The 15,195-nt window shown below is 36.5% G+C and overlaps 3 protein-coding genes across 10 annotated transcripts in view; 1 reads left to right on the forward strand and 2 right to left on the reverse strand.

Moving 5' to 3' along the window:
- Window positions 1-4,608, forward strand: part of LOC116691035 (myelin-associated glycoprotein) — an 11,036-nt gene extending 6,428 nt beyond the window's left edge. Inside the window, exons 3-11 of one of the 3 annotated variants that reach the window (XM_032518349.1) lie at window positions 823-892; window positions 1,068-1,427; window positions 2,223-2,513; window positions 3,197-3,448; window positions 3,564-3,826; window positions 3,944-4,029; window positions 4,165-4,257; window positions 4,370-4,442; window positions 4,519-4,608. In XM_032518349.1, coding sequence (XP_032374240.1) covers window positions 844-892; window positions 1,068-1,427; window positions 2,223-2,513; window positions 3,197-3,448; window positions 3,564-3,826; window positions 3,944-4,029; window positions 4,165-4,257; window positions 4,370-4,442; window positions 4,519-4,554 — 1,503 coding nt within the window. In that variant the 5' untranslated portion in view covers window positions 823-843 and the 3' untranslated portion in view covers window positions 4,555-4,608. Of the gene's footprint in view, window positions 1-822; window positions 893-1,067; window positions 1,428-2,222; window positions 2,514-3,196; window positions 3,449-3,563; window positions 3,827-3,938; window positions 4,030-4,164; window positions 4,258-4,369; window positions 4,443-4,518 lie in introns of all 3 variants that reach the window. The other 2 variants (XM_032518351.1, XM_032518350.1) reach the window with 2 other exon arrangements.
- Window positions 4,609-8,619: 4,011 nt separating this feature from the next.
- LOC116691063 (Schwann cell myelin protein) lies at window positions 8,620-10,369 on the reverse strand. Of its 2 annotated transcripts, none has more exons than XM_032518385.1 (4): window positions 10,109-10,369; window positions 9,956-9,997; window positions 9,498-9,875; window positions 8,620-9,382 (listed from the first exon to the last, which is right to left on the reverse strand). In XM_032518385.1, the coding sequence occupies exons 1-4, from the start codon at window positions 10,125-10,127 to the stop codon at window positions 9,105-9,107; spliced, it is 717 nt and encodes a 238-aa protein (XP_032374276.1). In that variant the 5' UTR covers window positions 10,128-10,369; the 3' UTR covers window positions 8,620-9,104. The 2 variants fall into 2 exon arrangements, with proteins under 2 accessions (XP_032374276.1, XP_032374277.1); XM_032518386.1 differs by having other exon boundaries at window positions 10,094-10,364.
- A 1,226-nt stretch (window positions 10,370-11,595) lies between these two features.
- On the reverse strand, window positions 11,596-13,957 carry LOC116691056 (uncharacterized). Of its 5 annotated transcripts, XM_032518379.1 has the most exons (9): window positions 13,843-13,957; window positions 13,628-13,688; window positions 13,171-13,533; window positions 12,992-13,018; window positions 12,793-12,834; window positions 12,558-12,702; window positions 12,088-12,162; window positions 11,771-11,852; window positions 11,596-11,685 (listed from the first exon to the last, which is right to left on the reverse strand). In XM_032518379.1, exons 2-9 carry the CDS (start codon window positions 13,686-13,688, stop codon window positions 11,611-11,613), a joined length of 870 nt encoding a protein of 289 aa, XP_032374270.1. In that variant the 5' UTR covers window positions 13,843-13,957; the 3' UTR covers window positions 11,596-11,610. The 5 variants fall into 5 exon arrangements, 4 of the variants coding, with proteins under 4 accessions (XP_032374270.1, XP_032374269.1, XP_032374268.1 ...); XR_004332414.1 differs by having other exon boundaries at window positions 12,558-12,687; window positions 12,992-13,533; XM_032518378.1 differs by having other exon boundaries at window positions 12,558-12,687; window positions 13,628-13,850.
- Between the last annotated feature and the right edge of the window lie 1,238 nt (window positions 13,958-15,195).

Below are 15,195 nucleotides of genomic sequence, written 5' to 3' on the forward strand. Positions count from 1 at the left end.
ATATATGGGCACCCGCTCTACCAACTGAGCTAAGAATCAGCTTTAATTACAGTCCTAATCTAGTCCTCACTGACAAGTTTCAAATCATTTCACTTGAGTTACCATTATTATTGTTTGAATCATCAATTCCAAATTCAATCTAATTGTCAATACAGTAGGCTACTGCACTTGATGCACCACTACAAGACAACTCAACAGATTCCCAATCCTCCTTGTCCTTATCTGAGAGAGATGTGCATCAAGAATGACTCCTGGCCATTGTGCTGTGTAATTCTAAAACATAGGGAACTTAATTAATGTTAGTTTAGTCATTCATATTTTATCCTTTATTTTCTTTCCAGAAGCCATGTTTGAGCACACACACATTCCTTTAAATGTTAAGGGGAAGATTAAAAAAGAGGAACTGGATCTGTGAATTCTCACAGAAGCACAACTTAATTCATATTTTGCTGCTCAGTCAGAATCTTGTTAACCTGGAGTCCCAGTTTATGTCAAAATAATCAAATATGTGATTTTGTAGGCCTATTGGCTGATATCCGTTTAAAATATAGCCAATGGCAGATAAAGAGCCTTTTTCCATGTCCACTGAAGTTTCTCAGCTTGCACTCTAAAAAATGGTTGTCACTCGCAAGGCTACTTTTACATTTATACTTTAAGTAAATTTACAAGCCTGTACTATGTTACTTTTACTTGAGTAAAGATGTTAAATCAGTACTTCTACTTTTACCAGAGTATTTTTTTAACACAAGCATCTTTACTTCTACTTGAGTACAGGAAGTGAGTACTTTTGCCATCTCTGAATATTTGTCACTTTATTTGCAGGTCTCACCCCGAGAGGACGAGATGGACTCTCTCAAGTGGACTCTGTTTTTTGTGTGCCTTTGCTTTAAAGGTATAGTTCACTTTTTAAACTGTACAACCAGTTGTTACATTTTCAACTCACAAGGAGTCAGTTTAAACAGGCCTCATTTTGTCTTTTGTTGATTTATCATAAGTATGTTATTTTGTGTAAGTACTTCTCATCACTGTTATCTCTTTGTTGCTTTTTCCTCTGCATTTTACTACAGTTTCTCAAACTGAAGGCTCATCTTGGACAATTAAGGTGCCGTCCTCAGTAAAAGGTCTCCTTGAATCCTGTGTGGTGATCCCCTGCTCGTTCAACTACCCAGAACCAAACAAGGGGGTCAAGAAATTCACTGGGATGTGGTACAAGGGGACACATGAGTTCATCTATCACCCAGACAAGTCAAAAATGGAGCAGGAGTATCAGAGTAGGACAGAGCTGCTGGGAAACATCGGACAGAAGAACTGTTCACTGAAGATTGATCGCCTTCAACAAAGTGACCGAGGGCCATTTCATTTCAGGATCGAAATGGAAGGCTATGAAAAGTATTCTTACAAAGATAATGCAGTTACCATTACAATGAGTAAGTAATATTACCAACTTTCACCAGACTTCTGTAACAGTACAGTTAATTGATTCCTGCATTTTCTCAGAAGTCTCTTTTTAAAGGTGATCTAAATGACGTTACTTCTTGTTGACGTTCAAACTATTTTCAAACAAAATGAGACTAGCTCGCTGCTCCCTCCTCCTCATCCCGTCGTGGAGAAATTCAAAAATGGTTACTTTCTTCATGTTATTGACGTACTTTTTCTACATCATATGAAATTTTATATTTGGGCAAACAGTCAAGAGTCCAAAGAAATAATGAGAACACATTTTAACTGTACAGCAATGTTTACCTTGATGGTTTATTTCAGTTGTCTTTGAAAGCTGAGTTTGTAACTATAACTTTGAACAAAGTTCTTTTGACAATACTCTGGAGTTGGTAACAGTGGTCATTTAAATTTCAATAGTTAACAACTATCTGGTTTCTCACTTCCTTCATTGTGCTGTTTTATTGCCCTATCCTCACTTTAAATAACTTTGATCAAAACACAGTTGAAACAGTTTCATTTCTCTAGAAATGTGTATAACATGGAGGCCAAATGCCCATTTTGAGAATTACTAAATGTTCAATCCTGTTAGTTCAGTCAACATGATTTGAAATTTTTAAGTTTCCTTCCTTTTTCAATCTTTAAAAAAAATAATAAAACCCATCAGGGCCAATACAACAGTTAAATACACAACATTGCCCAGTAGATGACGTGATCATCCTTACTTGTAATAGTAGCCTTATGATCTTTGCATTTGCCTATCATGATCTTTCCTGTTGTTACAGGTGAACCAAGTCCCATCCAGTTCTCTATAAAAGAGAAGATAGTGGAAGGTGATAAGGTGTTTGCATCCTGCTCAGTGTCTCATTCCTGCCCCACCTCTCCTCCTGTCTTCACCTGGAGTCACATTGGAGAGATACATTTCCAAGCAGAGCGGCTTGACAATGGCCAGTGGACAGCAAAATCTACCCTGAATTTTCAAGCTACCAGCGCTGATCACAACAAGTCTTTACAGTGCACTGTAACATACAATGGAGGGCAGCAGAACAAGAAATCCAGAGACCTCAAAGTAAATTGTAAGTTTGTATGGCAGTGTGGCCGTAATTAAAAGCTGATGCTTTAAACACTGTATCTTAGTAAGTACATGATACTATTATTGTAGAGTAAATAGAACTTTTTAAAACCACCTGGATTTAGGGTTTACTTTAGCAATGTGGAAGCTTTTTTACCAACACACATACATTCAAATATAGTAACTTCAAAGCTTCTTAAATCAGGTTTAGTCAGAGTCAGAGGATGAACAGTCATCAGGAGTCTGTCTGCAATGGAAAAAGAACATTATGTTATCTCTTAATATATATTGGATGAGCTGGCTGCATGAAGGACAGCACACTATGTCTGCTTCTTTTTATTTTCTATAGGCATAAAAACGTACTTGATGGCTTTATGAAGTTATTTTGGCCCTTCCCGATTAGCTCTGCCTGTCCACCACTTGGGTCCAGAGTGAAATAGTTCAATAACTATCGAATGGATTGCCATCACATTTTGTAATCAACATTGGTCGTGCCTAGAGGATACATCCATAACTTGGTTGATACCTTGACTTTTCCTCACCCACATGAGACAACCTCATGTGGGTGCAAGAGGAATTATCAAGAGAATGATCAACTTAGCTTTGGCATATACTTTGTAAAAGAGTAGGCTACAAAATATACTCCACCATGGTATCATGAAGGGTTAATTGTATTTTTCCATTCAGATGCCCCAGTAAATGTGACGATTGAGCACAAGTCAGATGTAAAGGAGGGAGAAGATGTGCAGCTGCGATGCTCCAGTGATGCTCACCCCCGTGCCAGCAGCTATCAGTGGCATAATGAAACTGGTGCTCAGCTGCATCAAGGAAACATCTACATGCTGCGAAACGTCTCTAGACACACAGGAGCTCTGTACTGTACTGTCATCAATACAGTAGGACGAGCCAATTCAAACCCTGTGCAGCTTAATGTGTTATGTAAGTAAACACATTAAGCTGTAAAAATAAGGACAGAGTTTTCATTTAAACACATGTATAAAAAGTAATATAATAAAGGAGGACCAACTCATAACTCCATTCCTTGTGCTTACAGTTGCCCCTGAGATCAAGACGGCTTCTTCCTGCTCTTCAGAGGAAGATATGGTAAAGTGTGTGTGCGTTGTGGAGTCCAAGCCTCCCAGCATGGTCTATTTTTTGCTTTCTGACAAAGTCTTGCCAAGGACCAAGGTAGAGAAACATGGCTTTGTTACCATTGGGACTCTGCGGGCAAATTTCGGATCTTCTGAACCTGTCTATTGTCTGGCAAACAATACCCTGGGCAATGCCAACCTCACACTCCCTTTACCTAAAAGTAAGGACTTTTTTTTTTTCAATTTTCAGAAACGCATGACATTCGATTGTAGACTGAAGGAAGGAACTTTGTATTGAGAAAGAGTAAAATTACATTACATGGTTTCTGTTTGGACAGATGAAATGCTGAATCTTTATATTATCATTGCTTCTGGAGCAGGCGGGATTTTGGTGATGCTTTTAATAACAGTAATAGTTGTTAAAAAATGGTAAGTGGAATGTGATTGCTGTTAGAGATTTAAAAGATATGTACATTTAAACAAAAATAAACCCTTGTGAACAGAAACCAGGAACATACATTGTTGGATTTCAGGTTCCTCAACTTAACACCATTATTCTGCCAGCAGGGGGAGGTCTAAGGATGCACCAACACCTCGCATGAGCTCACAGAAAACAGATAAAGATGTGGTGCTCTCTCAGTATGCTGCAACAAAAAGGTTTTTGTAATTTACCTCAGTTTAAACAAACATATCAATGTCAAAAGTTAAACCTTGCATACAAAAAAAAAAAAAAGAGATGTAAAAATAAACATTTGCATTCTGTCCTCAGAATAGAAAGGCCATATGAGGATGTACAGTGCTCTGGCACTTACGTCGATGATCATGTATATGGCAACATGGAGGTATGTACTTTTTTTCATTCCTTTAATGTTTCCTTTAATGAGAGAAGAGAGTGAGTTAATCTTGTTTCCTTTACAGACTGACTGCGATGAAGCAGTGTATGCCAACGTGTAACATTGTTGAACTCATTTGAGGAACAGCGCCATCTGATGTGGATCAAGAAGTTGTTCAGAAAATATGCTTTCTTCTGTATATAAGTGCTGTTTTTCCCCTGTAATTCCCTATTATTTTTGAAAATAATTCCCCGACTGCTTGTCTGATCAACAGTAACAAATGTGACTGAGGAAAAATCACCATTAAACGTCTGTAATCTTTTTTACACACATGTTTGATAACTTTTAATTTTCAGTCAAATCAATGCATCAGTCACCTAATAACATCTTGCACAAGGCACACCTTTTAAATGTCCTCTTTAGCTGTATCTGTATTTGTATGTAAAAAAAAACCATGCACTCTCACAGATTGTCTTCATTCATTAATCAACTAAACAAACTGGTAAAGTAAATATATATTCAGTGTGTGTTTAGGTCAATGTGGAAAAACCCTTGTGTGGCTTGAAAGTGTGTTAATGGTAAATTGACAGGTAGGCAAGAGGAAGCTTGTCAATATCTCAGCTGTTGGTACAAAAGTGTTGATCACACATTTCAGACAGACACAAACCAAACACTGCCCGGTTCTAACCTCCCAAGGCTCACATGATCATTAACCTAAATACACATTATCTTTGGGAGGAACTGTATTCTTTACTAACAACCCTATAGAGGCTGATTAATATATATAGTTTTTTTTTCAACCTCATAGGTGCCCTCCTACTTAAATGACTTGGCCTTTAACACATTTTTATTCTTGAAGCCTATAAATCATAAAATCACAAGCTTTTTTTTTTAGTATTGCTTTTATAAAAAACAAGAAGCATATGTGTACAATTTTCTTAAGGGTGCTTCTCTCCCAATCTTTCCCTTCTGTTTTTACACAATCCTACAAATTAAAAACCTTAAACGCACACATAAAATGACATTAAAATGATACTTAATGTTAATCAGACACAATAAATCAAATTTACATAATATTTTTGGGAATATTTGTTGGCATATTTGCCGTCCATTGGCTTGCAGACTAATGTTATACATCATGGATTACTGAAAACAAGTGTAAGATAAAATATTTTATGTAACGTCATTTAAAATAACTCATTATTTAAGACCAAAAAGGAAAACGACAACTTTAGCTCCATCACTGGTGAGAAAGAGAAATTTAAAGTGTAAAAAGCATAAATACAATGAATTACATCTTAAACTGTATAACTATTGTTTTATTTTTGCACACATGCCATTCACTTACTCACCTTTAAATCTTTAAACTGTTTGAATACGCCTTCACTAACTTGCTTGTGAGATTTGTGCATTGTCTTTAGATGTCATATTTATAGTCTATATTCACTCTTTTAAAATAGCAATTGTTACTTAATGTTTTACAAAGCGTTGAGCTCATGAAGTGTTTAAACAACAGAAGTCTAGGTGACCGATGATGTTGCAATATGTGACTGCATTCTCTCTTCTTTGTCCTCTGTTTAACATGTTCTGTTACTTTTTTTCAACAACAAATGAATACAAAAAGAAATTCTAGAGAACACAATGTTCCCGTAATGCTGCAGTTTGTTCCATTAAAGATGATGATAATGTGAGATAAAAAGATGAGTCAACAAAGGGCTGTGGCATTTTCAAAACCATCACATGCTGTCAACACACACATTTTATTCTTAAGGCCCTCAAGTCTACCAATCACATCCAACCCAGTGTGCAATGTAGAAAACTTGTGAGGAGTTCATAGATGAGTTACAAGATCTATTTATATATTACCACAAGTAAAAATAGCTTTTTATCAGTCTGTGTTTTTAAGGGAAATACCGAAGTGAACCACATTTCCTTTTGAGGAAATCAACACTGGAAATTCCCACTCCTCAATTTCTCAGCTTTGCTGTTCAGGCATATTTCCATGCCATGTCAGAACTGAAAAAACACAGAAATGTATCTATATGGGGCGGCCTCTAGCTCACCCAGTAAGAGTGTTTGCCCCATGTGGGCTAAGACAGATCACTGTGGACAAACAATGACCTCCATGTATTGTTTCATAGAGGTCTTACATTTGATGCCACACTATAAGTAATAACTTCTCTAAATAGGAAACTGAATCAGAAAAGAGAAGTTTCAGCTCCAGCACAGAGGGTGCAGGAAGTGAATTGACAAACATGTTGAGAAAGATTAAACATAATGTCTCCTTTCATTGAATCCAATCTTTGTCAAGAGAAGTTGTACATAGAAGATTACATGAATTGATTCCACAGATAACAAAACACAAAAAAGTAAAAAAAAAAAAAAAACTTGCTCAAACTGCTAGATGCTTGGTAGAATTTCCTGCATCACTCAGTGGTGCAGTTTAGCACTAACACAGCAGGCTAACAGCTCTGAGCCTCAGGGTCTATTGTACTGCAACATATAAACAATAAAAAACAACCATGAAAAACGACATGAGGATCCTATGTCATGTAACGCAATAATTCTAAAAAAAAACCTAAAAAAACATGTTTTAAGTTGTGTTATGTTTTCTTAGGTTTGCAATCATCCCTTTTGCCTATGAATTTCTTATGCTCACCAGGCCATGTAGCAGGTAAGGTAAGTTTATTAAATGGCTAATTAAAAACTTTAATATAGCAATATGAAATAATATGAATAAATTGCTGCTATTTGTAACTCCAAATAGCCTACACTTAAAGCCACGGTAAAATGGCCCCTGGAAACAGACATGGTTAAGTTCCCCATCTTTCCTACAAGAGGACCAGGAAACCCAAACTGAAGGAGACAACAAACAACTAGTAATGATGCAGCTGTATTGTCTTTTGGGGCCCAACAAATGCTGCTGCTTCGAAGCTTTTGACCAGACAGTATGTCCACAATCTCCACAACGCTGGTGAGAAAAATGCTATGATGACTTATAACAGGCATTATTTTCTCTATAAAAACGTAATAAGCAAGTCCATGTTTTCTAAACCATTCCCGGGTTGTGTCTCACAATTTCTGCAATTAGCTCAGCCTTGACACATCCGTGTTACATACATGTTTGAGAACTCTTCATTTGCATACAGTATCAGTTGCCTAACAATAACACATCCCGCACACGTCACACTGTTTACATCTCCTCTTTAGCTGTATATATTTGTATGTATGAACACATGCACCCACACAAATTGTATTTACTCATGTGTCAACAAGTGTATCAAGAATATTCAGTGTGTGTTCAGGTCAATGTTGAAAAATCCTTGTGTGGCTTGAAAGTGTGTAAATTGACAGGAAGGCAAAGAGGAAGCTTGTCACTATCTCAGCTATTAGTACAGAAGTGTTCAACACATTTCCAAAAGAAACACACCAAACACTGCCCTGTTCTAACCTCAAAAGCCTCAAACCTCAAATATTATCTTTGGGAGAAACTGTATCCATCATTAACAACCCTATAGAGATTAATATACATATTATACATTTATTTTCTTTATTCCTTTGAAATTTGGGTGGCCTAATATTTAAATTACTTGGCCTTTAAAACATTTTTGTTCTAGTAGGCTATACATTTAAAACAATTAAAAAATTATCAATCAGAAAATAACATGTTTTTTATAACTACATTTATTACATACAACCCCCAAAACTGTGTTGGTTTATACACAATCATATTGAAATCACTTTCAATCTGTAAAGGTGCATGTGTTCATGCATACAAATATATACAACTATAGAGGACAATTGAAAAGTGTGACTTGCGCAGGATGTCTCATTATTAGGCGACTGATACTGAGACCTATGACTTTAAATTAATTGCTGGTAGCTGCTTTCATTCTCCCGTTGTTATGCTGTTATTGGTCTTTTATGTTGATGCTTTGACCCTGTAGCACTTTGAGATTTGTTATAAATGTTAAGTGTGTTATACATCAAATATATTATTATTATTATTTTTATTATTATTATTATTATTATTAGTAGTAGTAGTAGTAGTAGTAGTATTATGTTATTATTATTAGTAGTAGTATTACTATTATTACTATTATAACACTAAGTTTATGGTATTTACTCTACACATCTTGTATTGATTTTACACAATCACATAAATCAAAAACAGTAAACACACACATAGAGTGACATTGAAATGATATTTAATGTTAATCATAGACAACAAATCACAAGAGTGACACAGATCAAAGATGTCAGGCAGTCATTTCTGCTCCTTCAAATTACATTACAGTGTGCAGTGACATGTTAATTACCTAACTGATTGTGTTTCAGAATTCCTAGTGTGGACATACATTTCCCTTTCACTTAGCAACATCTGTACGGAGAGTAAACTTGTACAAATGTAGCAGGTGTAAGGCATTATCAGAAATCAAAAAGTAGGAACAGGGTTTATTGCCACAATAAATTACACTTACATGGAATTTTGCCTTGGTGATTGGTGCCTACATAAACTAACAAACCCTTGGTGCATGCATAAACCAACATAAACATTGATATGAAAGACGTACGTTGAACAACAGATTTAAAATGCCTTGATACATGGGACATTACTTCATTTACCACGCAGAACAAAAGGTGATATTTAGATTATGCACTGAGCTCACGTCATATTGAGAGAATCATGGAGCTTGTCGCCCGCTTACCTCCTCTGTACAGCACTGTGCAGTTTAAAGGCATGTTGGAGTCGGTGGATTTAGGAACAAAGGACAGCGTTGACACTGTTTCCCACTGCCATGTATTCAGCTTCTTTGATCGGGTAGAGACGCTTCCAGAATGGGTCCAGGAGAATCGAGGGAGAATCGTTGGGCAGGAGTGAGACACAGTGCAGGAGGCAGTTACTTTTTCATATACCGTCACAGACATAGATGGAGGCTCTGGGTTGCCTATGGAGTTGAAATAAAATACCAACATGACGCATAACATAATGATTCATATATTAATAACAAAAAAATGTCATTTCTTTCCTCAAAAATTATTGCAATTATCTATGATACTCACTTTTAACATCAAGGGTCACTGTGTTTGGGTAGGTGAAGCTTTTGTATTGTGGCATTTCAATCCTGAAGTGGAAAGGGCCAACATCAGTTGGCCTGACAGCATCCAGCAGCATGGTGCAGTTGCGTCCCTGCAGTTTTCCTAAAAACTGGGTTCGTTTTTTGAACTCCTCAGTCAGTTTCCATTTGGGGATGTTGGTTGAGATGATAGTTTTCCCTTTCATCCAGAATCCTTTCCACCTGTTCAGGATCCCCTTTGATGTGGGCTTGGGGTAAGTGTAGATGCAGGGAATAACCACACAGGAGCCCTGCAGGACAGGAATATTTGTTGGCATGTTCGCTATCCATTTGCTGGCAGGTTGAGACTGGACATCATGGATCACTGAAACAAGAGAGAATATGGATTTGGCGTTATTTGTAAGATGAAGTATTTTATGCAAATTCATTTTGATTTAGACTCACCATTTAACAACAGAAAGGAAAACCACAACTTCAGCTTCATCACTGGTGAGAAAGAGAAATTGAAAGTGTAAAAAGCATAAAGGCAATGAATTACGTCTCATGTACTGTGTGTCTGTTGGTGTAGTTTTGCAGACATACCAATTATTTACTCACCTCTGAATCCTTTTAACATCTGTTTGAATACGCCTTCACCAACAGTGCTTGTGAGATTTGTGCAGTGTCTTTGGATGTCATATTTATAGTCTATGTTCACTCTTTAAAATTGCAATTGTTACTAAATGTTTTACAAAGCGTTGCGCTCATAATGGGGGTCAGTGTTTAAACAGCTACATCAGAAGCCTAGGAGACGGATGATGTGGCAACATGTGACTACTTTCTTCTTCTTTGTCCTCTGTTTAACATGTTCTGTTACTTTTTTCACCAACAAATGAATACAAAAAGAAATTCCAGAGAACACAATGTTACCGTAATGCTGCAGTTTGTCTCACTGAAGATGATAAAAATATGAGTTAAAAAGATGAGTCAACAAAGGACTGTTGCATTTTAAAAACCATCACATGCTGTCAACACACACATTCTCAAGTCTACCAATCACATCCAACCCAGTGTGTAATATAAAAAAACTTGTGAGGAGTTTATAGATGAGTTACAAGACGTATTTATATATTACCACAAGTAAAAGTAGCTTTTCATCAGTCTGTTTTTAATGGTAATGCTAACGTTACGAACTTTGCTGTTCAGGCATATTTCCATGTCATGTCAGTCAAAATCGATCAAACCTCACAGAGAAGAAATTTCATAAAATGGAAGCAGTTAAAAGGAGACAGTGGCAACATTAGCAGTTTCAACAACATCCTTTTTATTGGTTTAGCCAGTTGGCTGCTATTAGTTCAGTTTTACAGACCACAATGCTGCAGAAGAAAAGTAGGCTATGTAGATCACTTGAGACTGGGCTGCCCTGTGGACAAGCAATGACCTCCATGTATTGTTTGGTGCGGTCCTTAAATTTAATGCCACACTACAATAAATAAATGAATGTCTTAATAGGAAACTGACTCAGAAAAGAAAAGAGAAGTTTCACCTCCAGCACGGAAGTGAATTGGCAAAAATATTGAGAAAGACTAGAAAACGGAATGTAGCATTTCAATGAACCCAAAGTTGGTTAAGTGAAATTAAAGTCAGAAGATGTTACAAACAACTTGAAAAACCTGATGCGCTGCTGTGAAATGTATAATTTCCTGCATCAGTGGTGCAGTTCAGCACTAACACGGCAGGGTTGATTGTACTGCAACATATAAACAAAAGTAAAACAACCAGGGGATCCTCTGCCATGTAAGGTAAGGCAGTAGGCTTACATTAAACATTTTTTTTGACTTGTGTTATTTAAATAGATTTAGCCTAGCCTTTAATTTGGGCCATGGAGCAGGTAAGTTTGACTCACAGCTCTGACTTTTCTATTTCTCTTACAAGCCCCCATTGCTTGATTTTAAGTTCTTATTCATTTGTTCTCTTTTTGTGTTTATGTTTTTGTGCTGCTGCCTGTCAGGACCAGGTCTCCTTTGAAAAAGAGATACAAATAATAATAATAAACAGATAAGACAAGAACATCCATTCCAGAAAATTCTGCAAAACCCCAGAAAGATGCAGCTTTTCTGCTACTTTTCATAATCCACATTTCCGTATGTATTGTCTGTGTGATCCATACTTTGATCCATCTGACCTGGTATAGCCTGCAAAGACAGAAGTTACATTGAAGGTATCATGTGGAATTTTAGATTTAGCATAATAAAAACCCAACTGAGTGGGCTGTTGTACCTCAATGTTGATGTAGACAGGTTCATCAATGGCCTTCAGTTCAGAAAGTTTCTTGTTATCTTGTGTTGTACAAGATGTTTTTCTGAAATGACAAAAGAGACTTGTTTGGATTCGTACTCAAAGAAACAGGCGTTCAGACATGTGTCAATGTGTCTACAATTTACATGCACATATCTGGTGGAACCTTTTTTGTCTAGAGTCAAACGGCTTCATGAGTCGATACTAAACTTTGTTTCTTGTATTGCTGATGCATACAGACACTGAAACAATAATATCCCAGTTCTAATTTGACTTCACAATTGTGTCATGAAACAAACCTTTTGGCTTGGTTTGATGATGCTCGGCTAACATTTTCATAATATCCAGACTCCTCCCTGGTAAAAGATTGTGACCTGTGAAAATAGATTAAACAATATCAGCCTATCATCTTTAACAAAAAATACCCATTTAAAGACCCCCTCAATGCATTTTACATGAAACAAATTACATATATTCCTCCTTTTGCACATCAAACAATCGGCTTTCAAACACATCCCATATGTTCATGCCTTAAGCTCACATTTAAGATGAACACAGAGAAACTTTTCCCTTAGCAGACAAATGTAGAAACAGCCTTCTAATGTCAAACTGCACATACAGCCTTCTGCACAGTGAACATCAAACATCCAAGTGAAGTGACAATGAGCAAAATCCTTTTTTGTTGCGTGGGAACTGCACATAATTTATATAAGAAAATATCAGTCATGAAACAAACACTCAAATTACAACCAAGCTAAAGTAAAGTTACCTTCTTTTTTTTAGGCAAAGGACGATTGCAATGACAAAAATAATGATCAGAAGTGCAGCGACTGGAACAAAGATAGCCATATACAGGGAAGCCTCCCTGGGCGTACCCACTGTGGAGAAAACCGCCATGTCTGCTGTGAACAAGGCTGTCATTAATGAAGGAAAATTAATTCCAGATGTTTGCATATTAAATGTTAGTCTGAAACTGTCCTAAGAATCTAAATGTTTAAACTCACATTCTGTTGTTTCAAAGGTGGGTGATGGTATTGGTATGAAATCTAAAAAAGAAGGAGTTTACATTTGATTTAAAATTTACCCTAGTCTTCTGTTATAACAAATGGAGAAATAATACACAGCCAATTAGCAAATTGATGAGCACAGAAACAAATTATATAATGTGAATGAGATCATACAAACTGAGAGGATATACTGTACCTGGCTTAAGACTGACTGATTTATTACCTGGCACAGTGGGAGAAACATGTAAGGTATTATACAAATTTCCCTTTACTCAAACAAATATGTATATATATGTATGTATGTATGTGTGTGTGTGTGTGTGTGTGTGTGTGTATTTATTTATTTGTTCATAAATGTTTTATTGAAATTCTTACCAGACACACCAATGGTGACCAAATCTTTCTTGAAACTGTAATTGTCCTTTGCAAGAACTCTCACATAGATATTTTTTTCATACTCCAAGATTTTAAAGATCTTCAGGGTGCAGTCACCTTTGGCTTTATCTCCAGTGAGTTTGGTCTTTCCTCTGTACTTCTCAAGCACATATGTGTCATTTGGGTGGAAAACAAATGCATTTAGTTTTTCGTTGAAGCCAGTAAGGTTATTTTTTACTTTCCAGTGAACTTGAACATCTTCAGTGTGGTATTTGACTGGATAGGTAAAGTAACATGGTATGGTCACGTTTGAACCCGGTGTTGCATCAATCCTTCTGTCGACAGTAACAGTCCAGTTTTTACCTGTGTTTAAAACCAAACCAGAATTTATATTTATTAAAGTACGTACATCATGAGATAAAATTCAAAACACACAACAACTTATTATGTCACGCACCTTTTGAATTAGAGACCAGGATCAATATGAAACTAAGATCAATCAGGTCTGGGAGCTTCATCTGATCCAAGAAAGACACTTTGAGGTTAACCAACATAATCCCAATCTCAGTGAGTGAACTCAGTTTTACAGCAACATCTATGACACCTGGGAGCCTACATGCTACAGAGTTGTATAGTTAAACTGCCTCTATTCAGCGTAAATTCAATACTCACCGTGAGAGGGACCCAGAAGAGGTTGTGGGGCTTTGAGGTACTTTGTCAATGTGTATTACATCTTAACATTGATGTGAAATCTTTGGGTGTGTTTCCTGTTTGCTTCAGTGTGAAATGACAAAAAAAGGAAGTTTGGGCAGAAAAGTGAAAAACATGATGACTTTCTCATTAAGTTCGGGGACGACATATTATACACGTATGCATCAAAATCTTGAGGCCAAACACTGCAACTAATACAAATGGTGTACAGAATGTGTGATGGGTAGAAATCATATATACTTGAAGCTTAAGTGTATTTTTTTAACCTATCTGAGTCACCAACATTTCTTTTTTACACTTAACACAACAATAACTCAGATGTGTAAAGATACTTAGAAAGTGTCACATTATCTTAGCCTAATATTTTTTGGATTTCACACAAATTGTCCATCAGTATACAAATAGTAAAGTGGTATCTCTGCTCCATAGACAACATTATAGCATTGAAATAATAGCAATCATAAGTCTGTATCTGGGTTAAATAATAGGTTCACATTTCTTCAAACCCAATACAATCCTGACATGCGCATGCGTAAATAAATCAACTTCCCTCTTTGTGTTACACCCCTTTGCTGCACAGTCCATGAAACCACAAAGGAGGGATTTCATCATACTAAAGAGACAGACCCCCAGTTGATTTGTCTAAAGCCTCATACAATATTAGCTTCAGTTAAATTTGAATCCATTGACTGTGGATTTTGGGCCCAATCACTTCCATTTAATCACTGTAGGAAGGGAAGAAAGAGGATTACAGTGATCAATAGCCGTGTTATTTGCATTATTTGCATAATCCCAGTGGGCTGCTGTTGTAAAATAGACTTGACAAAATGTGAAAACTGCAGAAATGTGATTTTGAGCTTGTATGTGTCTCTTGCTGTTAAGAAAAATCCTGATTCGTTAGGATTATTAGGGATCTTGGACTGTATTTTGGTAGTTGAAGATATCAAAGCTTTAGTTTAGAGTGTAGTTGTTTATTTCCATTGTTGCAATGTTGTCTCCATCACAGTATGGTATGGAGACAGCACTGCTCGGAACAGGAAGGCTCTACAACTGCGGGAAACCGCCGAACGTATCAGTGGAGATGTGAAAGACATGTGACCTACACCACAGTGCACTTTATGGTCCCTATCCATTTTTATTTTTTATTGGTTGTGTAGGGAAGACTGGCAAAGCATTCATTGCATGGTGTAAATTGGCTTTACTGTGCAAAAGACAATAAAACCTCTTGAATTTTGAATTTTACAGTCATCATTATAAAACAATAATTACAAAAGAATCACAGTGTAAATAAAAAAAAAAAAAAAGTGACTGAAA

The sequence above is a fragment of the Etheostoma spectabile genome, chromosome 6, assembly GCF_008692095.1.
Source record: "Etheostoma spectabile isolate EspeVRDwgs_2016 chromosome 6, UIUC_Espe_1.0, whole genome shotgun sequence".
Lineage (NCBI taxonomy): Eukaryota > Metazoa > Chordata > Actinopteri > Perciformes > Percidae > Etheostoma > Etheostoma spectabile.